General features: G+C 41.7%; 4 protein-coding genes across 7 annotated transcripts in view; 2 read left to right on the forward strand and 2 right to left on the reverse strand.

Moving 5' to 3' along the window:
* The window catches only part of rtkna (rhotekin a), a 53,434-nt gene extending 44,906 nt beyond the window's left edge, over nt 1-8,528 (forward strand). For 3 of the 4 annotated variants that reach the window (XM_085367214.1, XM_085367217.1, XM_085367218.1), the window contains exons 4-11: nt 1,528-1,645; nt 2,318-2,542; nt 2,712-2,806; nt 3,370-3,476; nt 3,669-3,803; nt 4,744-4,909; nt 5,044-5,148; nt 6,142-8,528. In XM_085367214.1, the coding sequence (XP_085223340.1) occupies nt 1,528-1,645; nt 2,318-2,542; nt 2,712-2,806; nt 3,370-3,476; nt 3,669-3,803; nt 4,744-4,909; nt 5,044-5,148; nt 6,142-6,854 (1,664 nt within the window). In that variant the 3' untranslated portion in view covers nt 6,855-8,528. The remainder of the gene's footprint in view (nt 1-1,527; nt 1,646-2,317; nt 2,543-2,711; nt 2,807-3,369; nt 3,477-3,668; nt 3,804-4,743; nt 4,910-5,043; nt 5,149-6,141) is intronic. The other variant, XM_085367216.1, reaches the window with a different exon arrangement.
* Nucleotides 8,529-9,323: 795 nt separating this feature from the next.
* Nucleotides 9,324-12,332, reverse strand: mblac2 (metallo-beta-lactamase domain containing 2). Its single transcript, XM_085368123.1, has 3 exons — nt 11,788-12,332; nt 9,984-10,198; nt 9,324-9,714 (listed from the first exon to the last, which is right to left on the reverse strand). Exons 1-3 carry the CDS (start codon nt 12,227-12,229, stop codon nt 9,541-9,543), a joined length of 831 nt encoding a protein of 276 aa, XP_085224249.1. The 5' UTR covers nt 12,230-12,332; the 3' UTR covers nt 9,324-9,540.
* Nucleotides 12,333-12,944: 612 nt separating this feature from the next.
* polr3g (polymerase (RNA) III (DNA directed) polypeptide G) lies at nt 12,945-16,205 on the forward strand. Its single transcript, XM_085368124.1, has 7 exons — nt 12,945-13,061; nt 13,737-13,866; nt 15,467-15,532; nt 15,611-15,670; nt 15,760-15,821; nt 15,902-16,021; nt 16,116-16,205. The coding sequence occupies exons 1-7, from the start codon at nt 12,951-12,953 to the stop codon at nt 16,203-16,205; spliced, it is 639 nt and encodes a 212-aa protein (XP_085224250.1). The 5' UTR covers nt 12,945-12,950.
* A 262-nt stretch (nt 16,206-16,467) lies between these two features.
* Nucleotides 16,468-19,687, reverse strand: lysmd3 (LysM, putative peptidoglycan-binding, domain containing 3). Its single transcript, XM_085368125.1, has 3 exons — nt 19,587-19,687; nt 18,446-18,721; nt 16,468-17,936 (listed from the first exon to the last, which is right to left on the reverse strand). Exons 2-3 carry the CDS (start codon nt 18,710-18,712, stop codon nt 17,244-17,246), a joined length of 960 nt encoding a protein of 319 aa, XP_085224251.1. The 5' UTR covers nt 18,713-18,721; nt 19,587-19,687; the 3' UTR covers nt 16,468-17,243.
* Between the last annotated feature and the right edge of the window lie 925 nt (nt 19,688-20,612).

Consider the following 20,612-nt stretch of genomic DNA (forward strand, 5'->3'; position numbering starts at 1 on the left):
TAGTGATGGGAGAGCTGTAAGCCAAAAACAAATAAAATCTGTGGTGCGTTTAAGGATCCACTCTAGTTTTCTGTCTTATGGAATATTCCTGTGAACCTGCTCGTATTAAATTGTCTTTGTGATAAAATTCAATAGAGCGCTGAGAATCTAACAATGGAATTTTTTTTATATTGGCCATTTTCTATCCCACCTGCTCTAGATAAATTTAATGTATGTTAACCTCCATACCGTCATTATAATAGTCTCAGTGCTCAGCCTCTCCCTTGGCAACTCGAATGAATTAATCTGCGTGACCTGTGCATGGAAATGAACTCTTGAGACAGGTAGTAGTCTCTTAACAAAGCTTAATGAGGCTGTAAGTCAAGGTCATTAAGCACACAGAGACATAAACTGAGGCAAAGTGTGTTCCTTTCTCATTTGTCCAGTCAGATTTTAGTGAGGAGTGTTGATTTCATACTTGGAATAGTAATTGCGCAATGAAGTGTGGGACATTAGGTGTCAATGTGCCGTTTACATGGAAGCGCGAGTAGAACTTACCAGTGCCAGTTATAAAGTGTTTTATGAGGAAGAAATACAAGATTATCCCCAATATGAGGTTGTGGGGTGAAGGTGCGATCATAGGGTTCTGGGAATCTTGGGAAATTCAAATTTTCCAATCTTTTCTTTAATGTCAAGTCCTTGCTCACCTCTAGACCAATTTCAGTGCTGCTGCTATTTTTAAATTGTTTCGTGTAAGCTCGTTTTGTTCCCAGAGGCACTGGTGCCTCTTCGGTGCTCACTGGATCTCCTCTAGTGTGTAAGAGCGGCAACCCATCCACTTTTATTTTTGAAACGTGGACATCGCTCAGACGCCTCAATGGACACAGCCCTTAGGAATTTGACAAAAAAAAACCCACTCATGTGCTACTCTTGAAATAATTCGGCACTTCTTTTCTTACAGAAAACTACTGTTTAGTCTCGCTGACCTTAGGCGATCATTCAAAACAACAAACTGTTCCGTCTCAAAATAGCGGCAACACTGAAATCAGTATATCAGTGTACAAGAAGGTGACCTTTAAGTGGAGATTGGTCAAATTTTGATTTTTATGGGTAGATTCCTGGAACTTTCTAATCAAACTGCTCGAGAAGAAGAGATTAGGCCTGTCTGCCCCGACTCTGTCTGCTCCATCTGTTGTAGTTTCTTTCATAATTTCTCACTGGTGTTATGGAAATGATGGTTTTCTTAGACACAAAGATTTCAGGGTTTATCTATAATCACAGTGAAACCTTCCCTAAAATATAATCTTCACATACACAAAGATTCCTGTAGTTTAGTTTCAAAATACTGTTCACTATTTCCCATGAATTCTTAGCACAGCTGACCATTAAACTGAAACCAACAGTTTAATGTTTGCTGCATTGCCATTTTGGCTCTGATTTTTAAAGTGATGCAAGTAAATGAAAGCTGCTGAAGTGTTTCAAAAATGCACTGTTATGTAGAAGTGTTTCCTCTTCTTCTCTTCTGACTTTCTACATTTTCATTCGTAGAGCTTCATCGATGTGCGGTGTTCTGCCTGTTGCAGCTGGGAGAAGAAATCTTTGATACAGACATGGTGATAGTAGACCGGACACTCACCGATATTTGCTTTGACAACACTATCGTATTGTAAGTCACCTGTCAGTCCTATAACCGAACAGCCATATAATCTGTGACCATCACAGAAGACTGTAGTAAAACCAGTAGTTTAATATTGTATTAACATGGTTTTGTAATGTTGTACATCCAAAGTTGAACAATTAGTAAATGCACTGTTTGATACACTGTAAGTACCAATGAGAGGGCGATCTATAACACCTGATTGTTAAGCCAATTTTATGTTCGGTATTTAGAATTCAAATAAATTTAGTTGGCAAGTAACTGAAAGTGCAATACAGTACAAACTACAATCGTTTTGCCAGTTCAGTTTTATTTATGTAGTGTCAAATCACAATAACAGTTGCTTCATATTGTAGGATTATCCTACAATACCCTAGAGACCTAAAGACCCTACAATAATACAGAGAAAACCCCAATAATCAGATCTCCCCCTACGAGCAAGCACTTGGCAACGGTGGGAAGGAAAAACTGCCTTTTAACATGAAGAAACCTCCAGCAGAACCAGGCTCATGAATACTGTACAACATTTTTGCCCAAAATATTATACAAGAGAGGTATAAAAGAGCACACATGAAGCACATAGGTATGTGAAAGTAAGCACTGTACTCGAGTGGATGCACTTAGTTACTCTTTTAAAATGACCCTTAAAGAGATGGTGATGATGAGCATTTTCTCTTGCAGTAGTGAAGCCAGCCCAGGTTTCGAGCTACGGGTTGAGTTGTATAGCTGCTGCTCAGAGGATGACTATTCTGCAGGCAGCACACCAAGGAAACTGGCCAGCAAGCTGAGCTCTTCACTGGGTCGATCAGCTGGGAAGAAACTCCGGGCAGCCATGGAGCCTGGACCGTGTAGTCCCGTAAGCAACGGAGGGGGAGCCCCTCTCCTGCTGCCAGTTCCCTCTGTACCGTAAGTTTAGCTTCATATAATATCTATAGTTTTTATACAAAAACAGAAAATGGATTGGAAATAACTTGTAATTTCAGAGAGCAGATATTTATTGAGACCATCGCTCACTGCAAACATGCATACTCAAACACCAAATTAAATTCTTCTCTTCACTCTTGTGTGTTGACAGGGGCCCGAAGTACCACCTCTTAGCCCACACCACACTGTCACTGTCACACGTCCAGGACAGCTTTCGCACGCATGACCTCATCATTTCAGGCAACGGTGAGTGGCAGCCACCATCAATCTGTGTCCTCGCCATCTTTCTGCTTCCTCTGCCAAATCGGCCATCTGTCTATTTTTCGTCTTTCTCGTCACCGCCTCACTTCTTCGCCCGGCATTCTGATCATTTCCTTTACACCAGCATATGGCGCAGCTATGCCTCCTCCTCTTTTCCTCCTCTGTCCTCCCACTTTCTCTGACAGGCAGCCATTGTCAAGGTCACAGTAATAAAGGCTGCGCTAGTGAGGTGACTGCTGTGTAAAGCTGTAATGATGCTGGATAACAAGGGTCCAGACCCTAACACAGACAGGCCTCTAGTGTTTTATTCATTGGCCCTGCAGCCTGCTGTAAAGTTTCACTGCCAAACTGCATGACACTCCCTGCAGCTGCCATCCTTTTATACCCCAGTGTGTGCTAAAGGGGGGACGGTGTGACGTGAGGATGCAGTGTGTGTCGGTTTGTGTGTGTGGATGCATGTTTCTGTGTGGAATTTTAATGGCATGGGAATATTTTTATTTATTTATAAGTGTTTATTTTTTCCCCATCCATCTATTCCCTCCCTGCAGAAGAGTGCTCGTACTGGCTGCCACTCTATGGTAGTATGTGTTGCCGCCTCGCAGCTCAGCCTCACTGTATGACCCAACAGATGATGAGCGGGTGCTTGAAAGTTAAGGTAAGCTGGCAAGCCTGCAAATGTGCGTTGCTGCAAACTATTCCTCCAGGGGTTGTGCTAGATTTTTTGGCATATATCCACACTTTTTATTCTTTTTCTCCCCTACCACATTCCTGTTCTCTCAATCTCATGTTGTCGTCTCTCTTTGTGTGCGTATTTTTTGCTCCTTTTTTCCATTTTTTCTTTACCTAGCAGCAGTGTGGAGGTGACCCTCAGAGTTGGACAAAAGTTCACGCCGTTCTCAAAGGAACAAACCTTTTCTGCTACTACCGGCAAGAAGATGTGGAGGCTAACGTTGAGCCAGCTTTCACTATTGGTATCAACAAGGTCAGCAAAGAAATCTGAAAGGCAGTATATTATCTCTTTGAGCTCGATCCAGCCTTAGAGAAGCAGTAGCTGCATATTTTTGGTAACACCTTAGGCATCAGAATAGATGGTAAGAAAACAAGCTTGTGGATTACCACACGTTTAAATAACAAGCTCACTGGTAGACTCTGAGCCTAAAGAGAAAATTTAGCTCTTTTCTTTGCAGCGGTTCTCAAGGTTTATTTTAAAAAGCCACCTAGAGCTGTCAGAATCGAGCTCCATTGAGTTCATGAGTACCAAACTGCGGTTGTTACCTTTTGAGGTGTGACTATAGAAACGTTCATCAGGCCTGTAAAGGCACATTTCTACTGCTCAAAGCTTTGTATACACAGGAAGACCCCTCTATCCAATTGGAAGTCATAATTCTCTCTTGCCATCATTTTTCCCTGCATCAAATAAAGATCAGTCAGCTGGCCAGTCACGCTCTGAATCATCTCATTTCCTGTGTCTTTAAGAGTCGATTCCTAGACTGCTTCACAATCTTTCTGTAGTGACGCACTCGGTCTTTTGTGTCCTCTGACCTTGAGCATGCTGATAACCTAAAGCCAAGTCAATCAGATCAGGTCTGTATAATCTTTTGTGCGGCTCACATTAGAGGAGACAGAAAGAGGGAGCGCAGCATGGCAAAGGCGTGAACAGGACAACACTGCCATCTAGTGGTCATAGTCATACCTAGCCATATTTAGAGTACAGCAAGTTATGGGAATTGGGAGTCAGAATCCTTTTGTTGGATAATTGCTGGAGGGAAATGGTTTGGAAGAGCACTAATTGGTGACTTTATTAATGAAGGCTTATTTTCAGTGGAGACTTATTCATTGAACCACACTGTACTTCCATTCGTTCCCTGTTGTAGACATTTTTGCGGTAGATGATTGTATTCTTTGCCACTCCTGTGTTTCAGGAGACCAGAATACGTGCATCAGAGAAAGACCCTCTCAGTAAAGTTCAGAATATCTGCATCAGCAACCATTACGGAGGGGAGGAGGTTACGCACACTGTGACCACAGACAGCCGCGAGGAGACACACCGCTGGATGGAAGCCTTTTGGCAACATTTCTACGATATGAGTAGGTCCTTATGTGTCATTTAAACCCGCAACATGTGGTCGTTTAACATATGTTTTAAAGGACAGCATATAGTGCCGTATATTCTCCATCTGCTGCTTGATTTGTTGATGGTGACGTTTGCCTCCAATGTACAGGCCAGTGGAAACAATGCTGTGATGACTTAATGAAAATTGAACTTCCATCGCCGCGAAAACCAGCTCCTATCACACCGAAACAAGGCTCTTTGTATCATGAAATGGGTAAGAATTCTCCTTGTGTCAAGGTGTTTTTTGGTCACTTATAACCTAATGTGAAAAATAAAGCACTGTGCCTGCATTGCATGTGGCTGTGTTGAATTTCTGTTTCTTGAGTGCACGTGCATCAAAGATGCTGTCAATTACGTTTTCCTATCCGATTTCTCAAACTCACTCTCTGCTTCACTTCTCTGTGCTCTAAATAGAAGGGTTCTTATCTCTGACGTGCTGACTAACTTGTCTTCTGTTTCTCTATTCCTCTTTTTCCTTTTCACGTTCCTTTGTATGTCATATCTATCCTTCCTCGCCATTTCCTGTTCCCCATTTCCCTTATTTCCGTGTGAAATAACGTAAAATTAATTTCATCACGCTTTTCATAAACTTTCACCGTTCATTGTAATGGTTGAATTATCTTGATGCATGAATGAAATCTTTCTTTGTTTTCCCATCACTCCTGTTTGAATGAGCGTGTATCCTTTTCCTTTTTTTGTCATGTCCATTAAAATTGCCAAACTACCAACTTTTCCCTCATCCCCGTCTCTGCTCTATCCCAACTCTCTCACCAACTTCCCTGTTGATTTTCCTAACCCTGGCAGCTCCTCTTGCCACACCCTCCTGTGAGGGTCTTCTGCTGCAGGATAACGCTGTGTCTGCTGAGATTCGTGCTCTGCTCTCATCCTATTACAACGACAGGTGAAGTAACAGGACTAGGACTCAACATGAATTGGTTTGTGGTAAATGTTGCAATCCCAAGAAGCTGGAGTCTGCATTCTGAATAGAATTATGCAGTATTGTAATCTGCATGAATTGGAAAGATGTCATGAATACACTCAAAATGTTAAAAATATCCTACAGTAATTGCTATCTTTAGCACTTGTTCTAAAGAAAAAACCCTGCAATTTAGATTTAATCCCAGGAAAAACTGATCAGTCTGTAAAACTGGTCTCAGGTTTACTCCATGGCGGCATACTAATAAGATTTGCCGCTTTTCTCTTGCAGTTATTGAGTCATCTGATGACCTCAGCAGCAACGTGTCAGACATCCTAGCTCGGAGAATGCAGGAGCTGGAGCTCCGTAGCCAGCTAGGCACCTCTCCCACCTGGATGTCTGCGTTTGAGGAGAGCAATGCCAGATGTACTGGCCGCTCTCGTCACTGTACTCGCATGTCTGGCCACAGCCCCTGCACCCCTCATCGACTGCCTCGGAGTCCTGTGAGTCCTCACCGCTGCCCACAGCTCGGCCTGCTGTCTTCAGACGCAAGTCTGACCTCAGATAGCGACAGCCACTGTAGCACCAGTCCCTGCTCTCACCACCACGGCTGGCCTGAACCTACTTCCAGCTACTCTCTTTTGTCATCTTCCCCCTCGCGTCTGAGGCCACGCACTCTTTCTTTGGATGCTAAGCTCAGCACCCTTCGAGGGAGAGGGTACGGAGGTGGAGGGACCTTCCAGTGTTCCTGCCAGCCGCCTCCCTCGTCCCTGCTTGCTCCTCTCCCCATCTCCAGTCGCTCCCCCCGGTCAAAGCACAGCACACAAACCACGCTATCCTGCTCCAGCTCCACCTCAAGCAACAGCTCCAGCAACAGTGAGGGCAGCCACAGCCCAGAGTCATCAGAGGGAGGCCCCTTCTCTAGGCCCTCCCCAGCTCGACGCAGCCTAAGAAACCTCAGGGCCAGACTTGATCCTCGCAACTGGCTCCAGAGTCAGGTGTAAACTTCATTTCTGACAGTGGTTTTTTTGGGGTTTTTTGCTTGCCTAAAGGCAACAGTGCTTATTAAACCATGGTTTAATTAGCTTAACACACGTGAACCAAACTCAGGCAATCTGCGATGCCACATGCACAGCCCTGAGAAGGATGCCTCCAGCCTGCCTCTTGGTGGAGGACGAGCCATGGAAGACCCTTCTTGGGCGAACTGGAATGTCTTCTAACACAAAAGACATGTGACAATCACTGCAGGAGTCTCTGACATTTGCTTGGTTGCCACAGTGTTTCAAAACAGTCCAAAAGTATTTGGGAGGTACTCTGCTTGCTTTGAGAATTGATGGTAATGCTGCTTGGAAGAAGTTGATGCTAACAGATAAGGGCATGCTCAAATTCATGCCACACTAGGTCTACTTTCTGTCTTTGAAAATCTGATTTTGAAACTGGAAAAAATAAAAACAAAGTAAAAAAAAAAACACACATTTTGAGTGGCCAGTGATCCTGGCCACTCAAACATGTCTGTTAATGCACTAGTCGTATTTTGACTGGATGTTTCCTGTTATGTTCAAAAAGTTTGCAGTGTTTGCAGTATAGAAGCCAGTTAGCATGAGGTAATATGAACACACCAGTCAAGATTTTTCCAATATTAGAGACTGCTATGTGTAGAGGTAAGGGTTATTTGTCGCCTGTACTGTGATACTTGTTTCAGTCTACTTATTATTCATGCTATTTGTGGGGTCTCCCAGAACGACTATGCACCATTTTTGTTTTCATGCATGTTTTGACTTGCAGTTAAAATATTTCTTCGTCAGATCATTTCAAATGATTCTGCAAGTGCTCATACTTACTGTACTAGTTACGACTGTGATCTCTTCAGGGTAAAAAATCTGTGCTCTCCTCTTATCTGCACACTATTGACAGGCTGCCATCAGACTAAGTAATAGATTTGTAATAGATAGTATTACATCACACAGTAATAGATCACACAGTGCAACTCCTAAGCAAACTGATTTTAACCAAAGCTCAATTATTATTGAAAACCCAAGCCATACTAATCTGCAGCATTGTTTGTTTTCAGTTTCCAATCCTGCCGTCCAGCGATTTATTATCACGCAACAAAGAAAGAAAACTGATTTAATCTTGGCGAAATTCTAAAAAAACATTCTAAAAAAAAAAAAAGTGTGCTTACATGAACTCTAGTCAGTCACCTTTTTAATGATTTCTTAACACTGCCGCCAACTTCTTGTTACATTTTTGCTAGTTAGACAGTCAGTGCAGTTTCTTCTTCTTACAGAAAACCTTATAGGAGGGTTGGTGTTGTCAGTGCAGTAAATCTTTGCCTCTTTTTTTCCCCGTTTCCGTGTTTATTGTGGACTCTGGAAGCCGTTGCCCTCTTGGGGACTCAGAACTCGAATCATTTTTACTAAGATCTGTCGTACGCTGAACGACAGCATTTGTTACTGTAAATTAATTTTTATAAGTTAACAAATAAACCTCCTGTATTTGGTTTTTTTTTTTTGTTACATTACTGAATTTGTTATAAATGCAGCTGTGTTGATATTTGATGATCATAATATTAGATAACGTGCAGATCTTTTAACTGTCACAGATAACATTGAATGTTATAACCTTGGCGGAGTTTCCCGTGTTGGCAGGCTTCGTGTTCTGCATGTATGCCATCCTCGGAGGTGAACTGAAAACGAGAGATGTGGAAATCTCGTGTTTAAATAATATAACATTAAATAAATGTTTTATGAATTAAAAATTGTCTTTTCTTATGTATCCAAATTAACATGTTCTGTGTATATTTTTATGGTGAAATTCTTTAGTAATGCACTGAACTTAAAAATAAAATCTGATATTTCTGTTAGAAGGTTAAATCACGCTACTTTTCTTAATTTTGTACACTAAAAGCCCCCCAAATTAAACCCTTTCCATGCATTGAGAGAGGTTTCCATCAGATCAGAAAATGACTTTAAGTTCTCTATCCTTTGAACATGTGTTGGATCATATTCCATCCACTTCTGTTCTGCCCCTTTTTCCCTCTCTTGCAACAAATCCCATTTGAGTTCCCCCTGGAGAAGCAAATCCACTTAGAAGCCGCCGCAATCTGTGCTGCAAAAGACTCAAAAAGTAGGTAGAACAGAGACTTTTATTGTCTATGTTTTGATAGCAAAGCCGCAGATTAGTCAATAGTACAAAGCACAATTACAAACATCGGAGGTAGTCGACACTGAGTCTTCACTGAGCATTGTAATATGCATAGAGAACACTATGGCCATAATGACTTTGTTTCAAATGTCTCAGAGGAAAACCCAAAGCGCCCTGTTCTGTTTGTAGTGCAGAGTTGTGCTATTGTTGTGCTATTGTAACTTCACGTATGCTTAAAGTATAAAAATCAAACACTGAATTATATTAACACCGACATATACATATTCATCAGCATATAAGACCAGTAAATATTTTTATAATAGGCTTCATATGGTGCTGATTATTCACTTCTGTAACCCAGTAGGGACATTTCACACAAAGTTTGGCAATTACTTGATTTTCAGCTGGATTACATAAGTAAATGGACAGCATTACGTTAAGTTGCAGATAAAACAGAGGTAACCCCGCCCCCAGTCTTCCATGTCCTCCATACTAAAACATCTCTCTTTGTGCACTTGCTTCCTGCAGCTCAATGACCCACTCTCATTAGCAGGCACACCGTGGGTTGCACACCCGCAGAGCCACCCCAGCCAGACTCCTCCAGGCAAACGTGGAGAACTTTGCAGGGCATGTTTCAGCCCTGCTGATGTACGTGGAGGCAAGCCGATGGAGCCGCTTCGCACCGAATGCGTTGTAGTGCCCTGGGAGGACTTGGTCGACCTGTTAAATCAATTTTAAAGCCAATAAACATGTATTTTATTTAACAAATAATGTTTAGTACATGTTAAATTATATTGTTTTAAGTATTAGCACAGAAAACACAGCTTGTATATGTAGGCTAATAGATACTGGTATGCCAAATTTCAGACATTTTCATTATAAATCTATGAAATGTTGATATACGGTGCTTTGGGATAAATACCCCTGGAAAAAAAGTGGAACTGTGTACTGAAATTGTGAGGCTGCTCTCTAGTGGGCCTTAGAGTTACCTGTTCGCTGTCCACCAGCCCAACCAGGCGCTCACAGCTGCTTATGTAGTCACTGACATGGCTGTAGGGCAGCCAGTCAATCATTGCGCCGTCATACACAACGTCGCCACTGAAAAGCAACTTATTGTCCCGGTCATGAAGGCAAATGCTTCCCCGAGAGTGTCCGGGCATGTGAAGCACAGTCAGCTGTCTATCACCAAGATTGATGACATCACCTAAGCAGGAGAAAGAGAGGTTGAGAAGGCATTAGGTTTTGATAATTATTCACACATACAAACATGGCATGAACCGTAATCACCGGCGACTATGCATTTAAAATCTTAGACTGTCATGTCACTGAGTCACACAGATTCTGTGACATTCAGTATATCATCGATTTGGTCGAGGCCAGTTATGAGTTGCACTGGCAAAAAGGGTGAAGTTGATACATCAGGGAATGAGATATACCAGCTGCACTGCAGTAGTGGCTCTGACACAGCAGAACAAGTTACTCTACAGTACTGCATTTTGCATCAAACCCCAATGGATATAGTGGTTCAGCAAATACATTATTTATGATATAAGCTTTGTGTATTATTATGTGTGCTATTCTGGTGAATGTGTGCTTTACATAAAGACTCCAGTGACCAGTGCTTTCAAACAATGTATCCACTTTCACATTTATCAAGTAGGTTGATTCAGCTCGCCACCTGCTGATCTCTGACCCACTAATAATAATAATAATTTTTAATAATAATTTTTTAATTTTTAATTCTACAACTGTTTATAACTTGCATAGTTCACATTTCTGTATAGCTGTATATCTTATATTTCTGTATAGTTTTTCATATTTATATCCTGTTCATAGCCTGTACATAGCTTGTACTCACTACAACCTGTACATACTTATAGTTATAGAATATTCACAACATACTTCATACCGTGTACATTATAACATACCATAATAGACCCATTTCTGTAATATACTTACATATCTATATTATTGCTAATATATATTTGTAATAGATCTATATCATGGCTAAAGCACTTCTGGATGGATGCAAACTGCATTTCGTTGCCTTGTACCTGTAAGTTGTGCAATGACAATAAAGTTGAATTCTATTCTATTCTACTATAAAAAAATTGTTTAAGAAAAGAGAAGACTGTGTGGTTGTTACTCCGTGCAGAGGGATGCTTTCATTAAGTGTGACACCAGTCTCTGTATGCTCTTCTTCTTTCTTGGAAGCAAGAGAATACATCAAAGCCATCACACTGGCTTAAAATAGAACAGCTCTGCAGATATAGAGAATGAGCATATAGTTGCTACCAATAGAATTTTTTTGGTTGTTTTTTTTTTTAAAGCATCCACTTCTAATAGGGAGAAATTGTCTGTACCTGCATTCCTTGGATAGAATATCCTGTTTTATGTAATGGGATAATTGCACCTGTGTAATCACCAGTCCTGGCCTCATGTTGCTGCATTGAACTGGTTCCTCTAGCCTACTTTGTAACTGTAAAAATTACTGGCAGACCGCCCCCCTTGTCCCATCCCCACTACCTCCATTACATATGTAATACGTTTCGATGTGTGAGCTAGCAAGTCATTGTTGGTCTTCTGCCAAATCGCTGTGCAGAATCTGAGGCTGGAAACGACTCTGTAGAGCGTACTGTGCTCACACTAGGCCTGGTGCATCCATCAAGCCCATTACTGTATCGATTATGGTCCTTGTCACTAAGTGAATGCTTTTAGACCACGCTGGTATTTGATCACAGATCCATCCCTCTAGCCTAAATCAAATCTACAAGGGCTGTATCTCCTACCTACCCTCCTGCAGTATGTGTGTGGGCTGCACAGCCTTGACTTTGTAGTGCCTTGCCCTCCATCCCGGGCTGGGAGCCTCGGCTATCTCCCTGTCGCTGAGCCAAGTGACCGTCTCGAAGTTGTCTCCGTTGGCCAGGGCATCGACCTCCGCGCTGTGGACGCCCACCTGTTGGAACTGATGCAGACCACCGGAGTGGTCGAAGTGGGCGTGGGTGGCGATGGCAAGCAACGGGTTCTTCCTCTGCGGGTCTTTTCCCAGCAGGCCTTTGGCGTCGATGTATTCAGGTAAGCTCCTTAAGCCCAGACCCGTGTCTATCACCACGTCCTGGTGTGTGCCGCGCAGCAACCAGATGTTGGCTCGGTTCTCCGACTGGTAGAATCGCTCCTGGATCCAGAAGATTCCGTCTCCGAGCGATTTGTGAGCGTACCAGTCGACTGCAGACATCCCAGTTCATTCGCTTGTCGAAGTAGGGTTCAGTATGGTGTCGTACTGTCAGGTGATTTATTGGGGGGAGAGGTGTAACTAGCCTACCAGCTACAGATGATATGTTTTCATTGAGGTTAATGCGATGGTGGCCGCAGACACACCCTTGTAGGAGGACACTAAGCTCACTGGGCAAACCGATAAACGACGGCAGCTTAACGTGGGTTGCAATTGGCTATACGCAAACCACGCCTCCTCTGTCGTCACGCAGAGGAGGAGCGAGTTAAAGCCACATTTACGCATGCTGACAGTGGCGTATGGCGTGTGCAGGTTTCCAAAGCCGGTGCTAGCTAAGCAGTATAAAGTCTAAGCAGTATCTTCATTAGGTTCAGCTGAAATGTATGTGATTTTTAAGAAGTTGCCGAGGGACAGATAAAACCGGCCAGAGAGGTACATTAAAAAACTGAAACATGCGGATCCAGTAAGAGCTAAATATCGCTGTCCAGCTCTGAAGTAGACTGTGCTTTTTTACATTAGGCGCAGTATACTAACAGGCTTCTAGTAAGTATTTCAACATACTATACACGCAGAGTGCGTCTCTGATGCTGACTAAAGCTTCATTGCTGGCAGAGTCACGCTAAAGGCGATGGAAGCTGTAGTACGTTAACTTTCATCAACACGTGTTGACTGGAGATATGTGGACGTGTGTGTGTGTGTGCAGGAACAGAGGAGACCTGCAGCCATGGCAGGCAAGGGTCGTGGAGTGGGTGCTTTTACCTTCAATATTGACGCTCTGGGCATCGGCAGGGGCAACATGCCAGAAGCCAGGGTGGGGCCCAGTCCTCTGTTTCCAGTAAGTACCGAACACAGTCTTTTACACACACACAAGCAGTATGTCAGATTGCATTTCAATATAACAAATTCACCTCTAATGCTCAAAAGGGTTGAGGTCAAACTTTACTGGAGTGACTTTAGGAGAGACCTTTTTGAGAGAGGTAGGTGAAATTTGCATGGAATTTGAATAGCAGACTATATACAGTGGATGTTTACTTATAATAAGTTAAGGTTTATTCTTTGTAATGAAATTTACAAAACATTTTACTGCATTTGTATTTAAATGAAGGCAGATGAAAGTATATTCATCGTGCTCATGGCCAACATGTGTTTAAGAGTTATGACCCAATGAGTGTCTCTCACAGTGTTCACAAATAAGCACAAAGGGGGTAAAGGGCAATAATGTATGTGCTTATGTAAAATTCATGGCCAGGTTTTCATTGGCCGTGTGTATTCCCCAAGAATATGGCAGATATTTACATTCCTCTTGGATTCTGCCAGGATGCTTTATGGGGATTTTTTTTCTTTTAAACACAGTTTGGACTATGCTATGCTTACAATGTAGTATATTTTGACTATTCATACTGAAAAAGTTGAACACCTTTACATGGCAGTCTGAATTTCAGTTAGATTTGAAATTTATTTGCACTTGAACATCATTAATATCGGCATTACATCATCCGTACTTCTCCAGAACACTGATTTTAAACCAGTTCCACTGAAAGCTGGTGAGGATGAGGACTACATGCTGGCCTTAAAACAAGAGATGAGGGGAACAATGCAACGGCTGCCACACAACATCAAACCTCAGTCCAATAAAGCAGGTGAGGAGAGCGGTGCATTAGAAGCCTGACATCAGCTGAAATGACGCTGTAAGACAGTTGTCTGCTGTTGGGGAAGATAATGCAGCTTTTAGGAACAAAGACTTTCAGTTAAGGTCATATCTGGGAAAGGGAGAGATGCAGATTAATGACAGAATATTGAGTTACAGATGTCTCATCTTGCGAAACCACAGATTTCTTTTGTCTGGATTACTGGCTTTTTAGAACTCTCCTGTTCCACAGTTAGCTAAATGTAACCATGTAAAGAAGTCAGTGTATTTTATAGGGGGAAGGGGGGGGATTGCTTATTCAGCAGGGGGTCTGTGGTGAACATGACTATAGGGAAATTATCTATGAAAAGGAGGTGCACCCAGTTCTTCTGTGCAGAAGCAAATATACACACATCATGACCGATAAACAGAGAAGCAGCTGCTTCATATCTACAGCCTCTTCAGCAAGACTCTCATCCCACGGTTGGGCACTACTTCCACTGTCTTAGATAGCTGTTAGACATTGTACTCCATCCCAAACCTGCAGTAAAAAGAGAGCTGGTTGATGGGCTGTAGAGCAGAACAGAAATTAAACGTCTTTTAGCTTGATGAGACCAAGGCCTATTAACTTCTCATCAGTGATCATCATTGAAAACAACTAGTCTGTCTTTGACAGGAAAAAAAGAAGGATTTGTTTGACAGGGCTCATTGTATTGACGCACAATGGGAGAGTTGAAGGAACTCTGTGAAGATCCAAGAAGGAGAATTGATAATTTACATAATTTGGGGAAAGTCTATTTGAGCTATTTTTAAACAATATCAGATTCCAAGTTTTCCATTTTCTGGAAGAAGATCCGAACTGTTACCCTCAGATAAGAGAAAATTGGTTAGGATGTTCACAACAACCCAAGAACAACCGGGTCACAAGTCTACCGTGAAATTGAAATTACTCAAAGACCAGCCGAGTTTTAGTTCTTTTGCCGACCACAAAAGAATACCCTGCTCCAAAATCAACAACTGAAATTTGCAGCTGCCTACATGGCCAAATTCTCGTCTGTAAAAAATCAACAACTTCAAATTCACCTTAAATCCACAGCTAGACGGTTGAAATTTTGGACACAACTGGGTGTTCAAACAGGACAGTGTTCCCAAATGCACATCAACATTGGTTTTGGATTGGATAAAGCAAGACCAACATTAAGATTCTGGCTTTCCCAAAACCACAGCCTCAACGTTATTGAAAATTTGTGGACTATGCTTAAAAGTCGGGTCCGTCTGGGTGGGCGCCATTTAGTGTTATCAATCCTTTCATCCTTCAAGGACTGCCAAAATTAATCCAAGCTTGTGTAACAAATTCTTTGGGGGTTTTTTTGTTTTGTTGTTAGAGGCATTAATGGTGCATGCTGTACAGTCCTTCCACTCTATAAAAATAAGAGTTCAAAGAAATCATTAAAGCCCCGAATTACCATCACATTCATGCCATTGACTGTATGCAAACTACTGACCATGACAATGTGGGGTGAGGATCACGAGTAACACTGCAGTTTGTGTTGACGCACAATAGAGTAAGTGTTTTTAAGAGTATGACCTTTCTTTTGTTTACATGAAAACAGAAGTGGAGAGATACACCGAGAGATACCTGAAGCAAAGCCAGATTGATGACAATGAATGGACTCCAGGTACGTATGTAACACATCATCATGGAGTTAGGTGGAACACAAAAAAAGAGGACGATGATAACATTTTTATTTTTTTAGACTGGAACCTTTTTCCAAAAGAACTGATGCCCAGAAGAAAACGACCTCGAGCTAAAACGGGTACATTAAACACAATATGTATGAAATGACATTTCTTTTTACTTTCTTTGGGTCTTTATTCTTATAGTAACAATGTTTAACTCCAACAGGCACAAAGAAAAGTGCGAAGATATCACGCAAGGACGCAGAGAACATTCTGACCAAATTAGATGTAAGCTTCATTTAAATTTACTGTCAGTTCTCTCTCCACATCTTTGGTGTTTCTCGTGAGTAATTTGATATTAATGTCAGGAACTGGCAAACAAAGATGACCCTGAAAAATCAGATGAGGAGACTGAAAAGAAGCCAGGAAATAAGGATGAAGAAGAGGAAATTGAAGAGGAAGAATACGAAGAGGAGGATATTGAAGAGGTGCAAATTTCAAGATGTACTGAAAAATGTGTTACACATAATGATCAATATGTGCAAACTAGATCTGACATTGCTTTTTATTTGTCCCGTGTAGGAAAACGACTACATAGAAAGCTACTTCGACAACGGTGAAGATTTCGCCGCGGACAGTGACGATAATATGGATGCCGAAGCAACATACTGAGCGTCTCTCAAGCAAGGAAGTGCTGAAGTTAAACATAATGTGACTGCTTCTTTTGGTTAAATATTGCACATGAGTTGGGAAAGCTGTTCAGTAGAGTGGAGCGAATTCTTTTCTAATCAAGCTTTCGTTAAAGACTAATGTAAATAAATACTGAAATATTTGCACATGGCAATAATTTATTCAAAATAGATTTATTTTTCATCCTCTAGTCAGGTTTCACAGGTTGAAAGGCACATACTGTTAAGAACACACAATGCTCTGTCATAGAATATCAACTGAACAGTGATAAAATAAAAGGGCTACATAACAAGTCTAAAAATTGTACATAATTACAAATGCGTTATTGTGGGAATATTGTGCATTTTCCTCACCATGCTCTTATTTATATTTTTGATTTTTAATTGGGGAAAAAAAAAACCCAGTTCTTTCAAGCAGGATGGAAATTCAAGAAAAATTCATTTTAACTCCAACTGAGGATCAATACTGGTAGTGTACGTAAAAACTGATGTTCAGTCTTCAAATAAATTAATTTTAATTACACACACAGTGGCAGCAATCCTAACTTTTCCAACAAGTACCATTGGAAAGTGCAATGTAACTAACATGGCAAAAGTTACAGCTCAAACATCTTTTATACAAATCCACAAACTCCCTGGGCAGCATTTGTGTGTAACCGGCTAAAAATTCTCCAGCACAGCTGACTGCAAAGACACCATCTCGAGTTTACAGGAGACACTCAGACCAACTATGAAATACAGTCACTTTTAAAAAGGTTGAAGCAGCACAGCATTGGTCTATCAAACCAGACGTAAATCTTGCAAAGAGTTGGACCCACATTCAGTCTGTCAACTGTATGCAAATGGAGAGACGCAAGTTATGATTGTGGCCACAACTTAATCTTTCAATCCTCCAAAGTTATTGTCTCCTGTATAGTTCAGCCAGATGGATTAGAGTGATGTTTTAAAAGTTATCTGTAAATGGGAACATCAGGATAGTTCTATTAGTTCTCTGAGTTAGCGACACATTTTAGGTGCTATGCTATGTTTTCTCATTTTCTCTATCTCCACCGTCTCCTGCTTTGTCCGCAACCCGTCCCTGCTGAGTTCCATTAACTGCAAGCCTATGTTGAGCATCTCCAGGAATGTCTTGACTCCCGATCGAACCGTTGCCTTGTTGAGACTCATGAGAGAAGCCTTTCTGAGTTTGTGTAGGCATACCATGATGGCTAACGTCAGCTTTCACAAGAACTTCATAGTACAACAGATAAAAGATGGGTGTGACGATGCCGACAAAAAGCATGATTGCCACAGCAGTCCACCATCCCATGCCCCAGTCTGCCCCATAATAAGGATCCTTCCTCTGTACTGGTTTATATCCAGCTTCTCCTAGTAATGGCTGCTGCTGCGTTAAAGAGGACACAACCTCACTGAGGCCGCTCCGAGATGGTCCTGTGGATTTCACCAGCCGCTCAATGTCCTTGTCCTTCTCCATCAGGAATCCTTCCACGCTGTCAGTGGAAGAACAGGAGTCCATGGAGGATTCAGAAGGGAGAGAAGTAATGTGCGAGACCTGAGGCGGGTGTCTAGTGCCTGTGGGCGAGGCAGATTTGAGAGTAGCAGCGTTATGAGTCTCAGTGAGGACACTAAAGCGCCTCACAGGAATCTTAACTGAACGCAGGGCAAAAAAGTCCTGCTCTGTCAAAAGGTTGTTCGCACGCTTGATGTCCGCCACCTGGGATTCACAGGGGGAAAAAAATTAAAAAATTATAATTAATAAGCCACTTACAATTTGCTGTCTGTTAAACCTGTACTTGAACTCTTTACATGCATATATAAAAAAACACTGATTATAATAAACTTTCCACAGATGTTTGTCAATCTCACATATCTTTTCTAAAAAAGTGCTGCTTTACATATAATAAGAAATCATTTTGAAACATTGTAGTGAAAACTACAATGTTTCAATCTGAAGGTGTTAGGTTGCTTCCAATTCTTTGTTTAGCAAGCAGTTTCAATTTCAGAAATTAATAACCACTATCATCATAAAATAAAGTGAGCAACAGCAGCTTACCTACCTACAACTCACCTGCTTTCCTAGACATATAAAGCAACAAAGCATGTTTCTGTACGTTTCCCACATAAAGAGAAAAGTGCAGGTGTACAAAAACAAACAAATGAGGATTTTAGTCCATGCTGCAAAGGAGAGGTAAGACAAACACACAAATCTAAGTAAACACATACTGAGCAATGGTACTGTAGGGCGATGCTGTTCAGAGTGTCTCCCTCCTGGATATCTCTGGTCAAATAGATAATGTCATCCATTCTCTCTTTAGAGGTGCTCCTCCGGAGTCTCTCTCTGCCACGAGGCCGAAGCTCATAGCTTTCCCCATCCTCTTCTGACATATCATTTTCTGAGCTGTTGTTTCCGAACAGATAGGCATGCCCGCCATTGGCAGGCTGCACCATGGTGGCTGACTGGAATCCATAGTGCTGGCTTCTGCTGGACATTTTTCTTCACTGTTTTAGGCAGAAGGAAACAATGGCTCAGAGCACAGGCTGATAGACTGAATCAAGAAAAAAAAACTTATTAGAGTGTGCATCTTAAAATCTATGGGCTATCCAACTTACTTAACATGTGCTACTGTAGTTCAACAGAATAGGCATTAACATTTTGGCTGTATATACAGAAAACACATCAATCCTGCTATGATCTGACAGATAAGACTGATTACACTGAATGTTTTAGTCTCAACCTATACCACTATGATCATGCTATATGATCAGGCTAGTCAGCTCTCAAAAAGGCTCAGTCAGATCAGATAAAGGTCCACCATATCACAATTGTGAAATAACTGCAAGGCAATACTATGTTATCAGTTTAAACAAGAAGCCGTCTATTTTTGAACCAATGTAAGGCCAGACAACGAGTGCTATGTAAGCAGCATCTAGTGCTGAATGGTTTAAACAACGGGCACACCAGCAATCATCTTCTTATTCAAGTACGCAAGCATGCGATTAACTAACCAAGCTCGTAAAGTGATATGGTGGCTAAAATTTAAGGTTAGCAACTATTTAGCTACGTTGTTGTCTACGAACAGCACAATGCTGCTACACTCTCGCTTTTCTCGTAAAACAACGGTGAGGTGTGGGACGATTATATTTCAGAAATAACTGCGTAAGTTAAGAAACACTTTCTTTAAGCCATTAAACAACTGTCTTAAACAGACTTTCCAGATCCTCTCCAACAAGAAGCGACCCATCTCCACGGGCTAGGCTAGTGCTAACTGGAGTCCACATTTATTATATCGCCACCGCTAATGAGCTTTGTGTCCCGTTGATCAGCAGTTGATTAAAATGTCTTTAGGAAATCGTTTACAACTACCTTTGCCTGATAAAGTGAATCCCGATCCCTCAATTGTTCTTTCTACTGTCCATACTTCCACTGGATTCTCCTTGGTCTCTCCCTGTAGTCTGTTTGTTACGTGCCTGCTAACCGCTATTGAACTGCTACCGCTCACGCCACGTCAACACAATATTTACGTAATGACGCTACCACACGCGACCGCAGCGCAACCTTTATTTTTTTGCCGCGAGGTGGCGCCCAACGTCAAGTAAAACTGCGTGTACGTGTCGGGAGTGAGAACGGGTTTCTCTTGGCTGGCCTGGAAACGCCTTGGTGTTCATATTCATATTAATATTCTTATTCTTCTATGACAAAAAAGTACAAGTGTTCATTTAAAGAAATAAACAGAGCAGTAAGAGATGTTTTTTTTTTTTTGTTTTTTAATTTTCCTTAGCCGAAGGCCGTATCGTTTGTTTTCTGACCTGGGAGTTGGATAGTCCTGGCTCAGGGACTTTTTTGGACGCCCTGTGTCACTACTGCTTCTGGCCTCTTGTTGTCTTTTGGTGTGTTTGGTGTGTTTTCAGAGGTTTCACTCAAGGTCATATTGTTCATTTTCTTAACTAGGAGTCGGATAGTGCTTGGCGTCCAACTTTTTTGGCTGCTCTGTGTCACTGGTGCTTGTCCTGGCCTCTTGTTGTCTTTTGGTGTATTTTGAGAGTTTTTGGTATCACTCAAGTTCATATTGTTCTTTTTCTGAACTTGGAGTTGGATAGTCCTTGAAGAAGAACTTTTTTGGATGCTCCGAGTCACTGTTGTTTCTTTTTTCTCAGTGTCTACTCTCATCCTCTTTCTCTCTGGAGAGTAGCTCTCAGAGTTGTTTTTGCTGCCTTTGGAAATCTGACTGTATTGTCTTTTCAACACAGTTTTTCTTCACAGGTTCGTCTGTTTTTCCTTCTTGGAGAGCAGCTGTCGTCACTTCTGCAATTCTGTGCAACATAATTCGGGCCTCGCTTCCTCTTGAGTGGAAGCTGGAAATTTGTTTCATAGAAATGATAGAGTTGTTTT

This window comes from Diplotaxodon limnothrissa, linkage group LG12 (genome assembly GCF_057381915.1).
Source record: "Diplotaxodon limnothrissa isolate DT_005_m linkage group LG12, D_limnothrissa_male_GT1.1, whole genome shotgun sequence".
Classification (NCBI taxonomy): Eukaryota; Metazoa; Chordata; class Actinopteri; order Cichliformes; family Cichlidae; genus Diplotaxodon; species Diplotaxodon limnothrissa.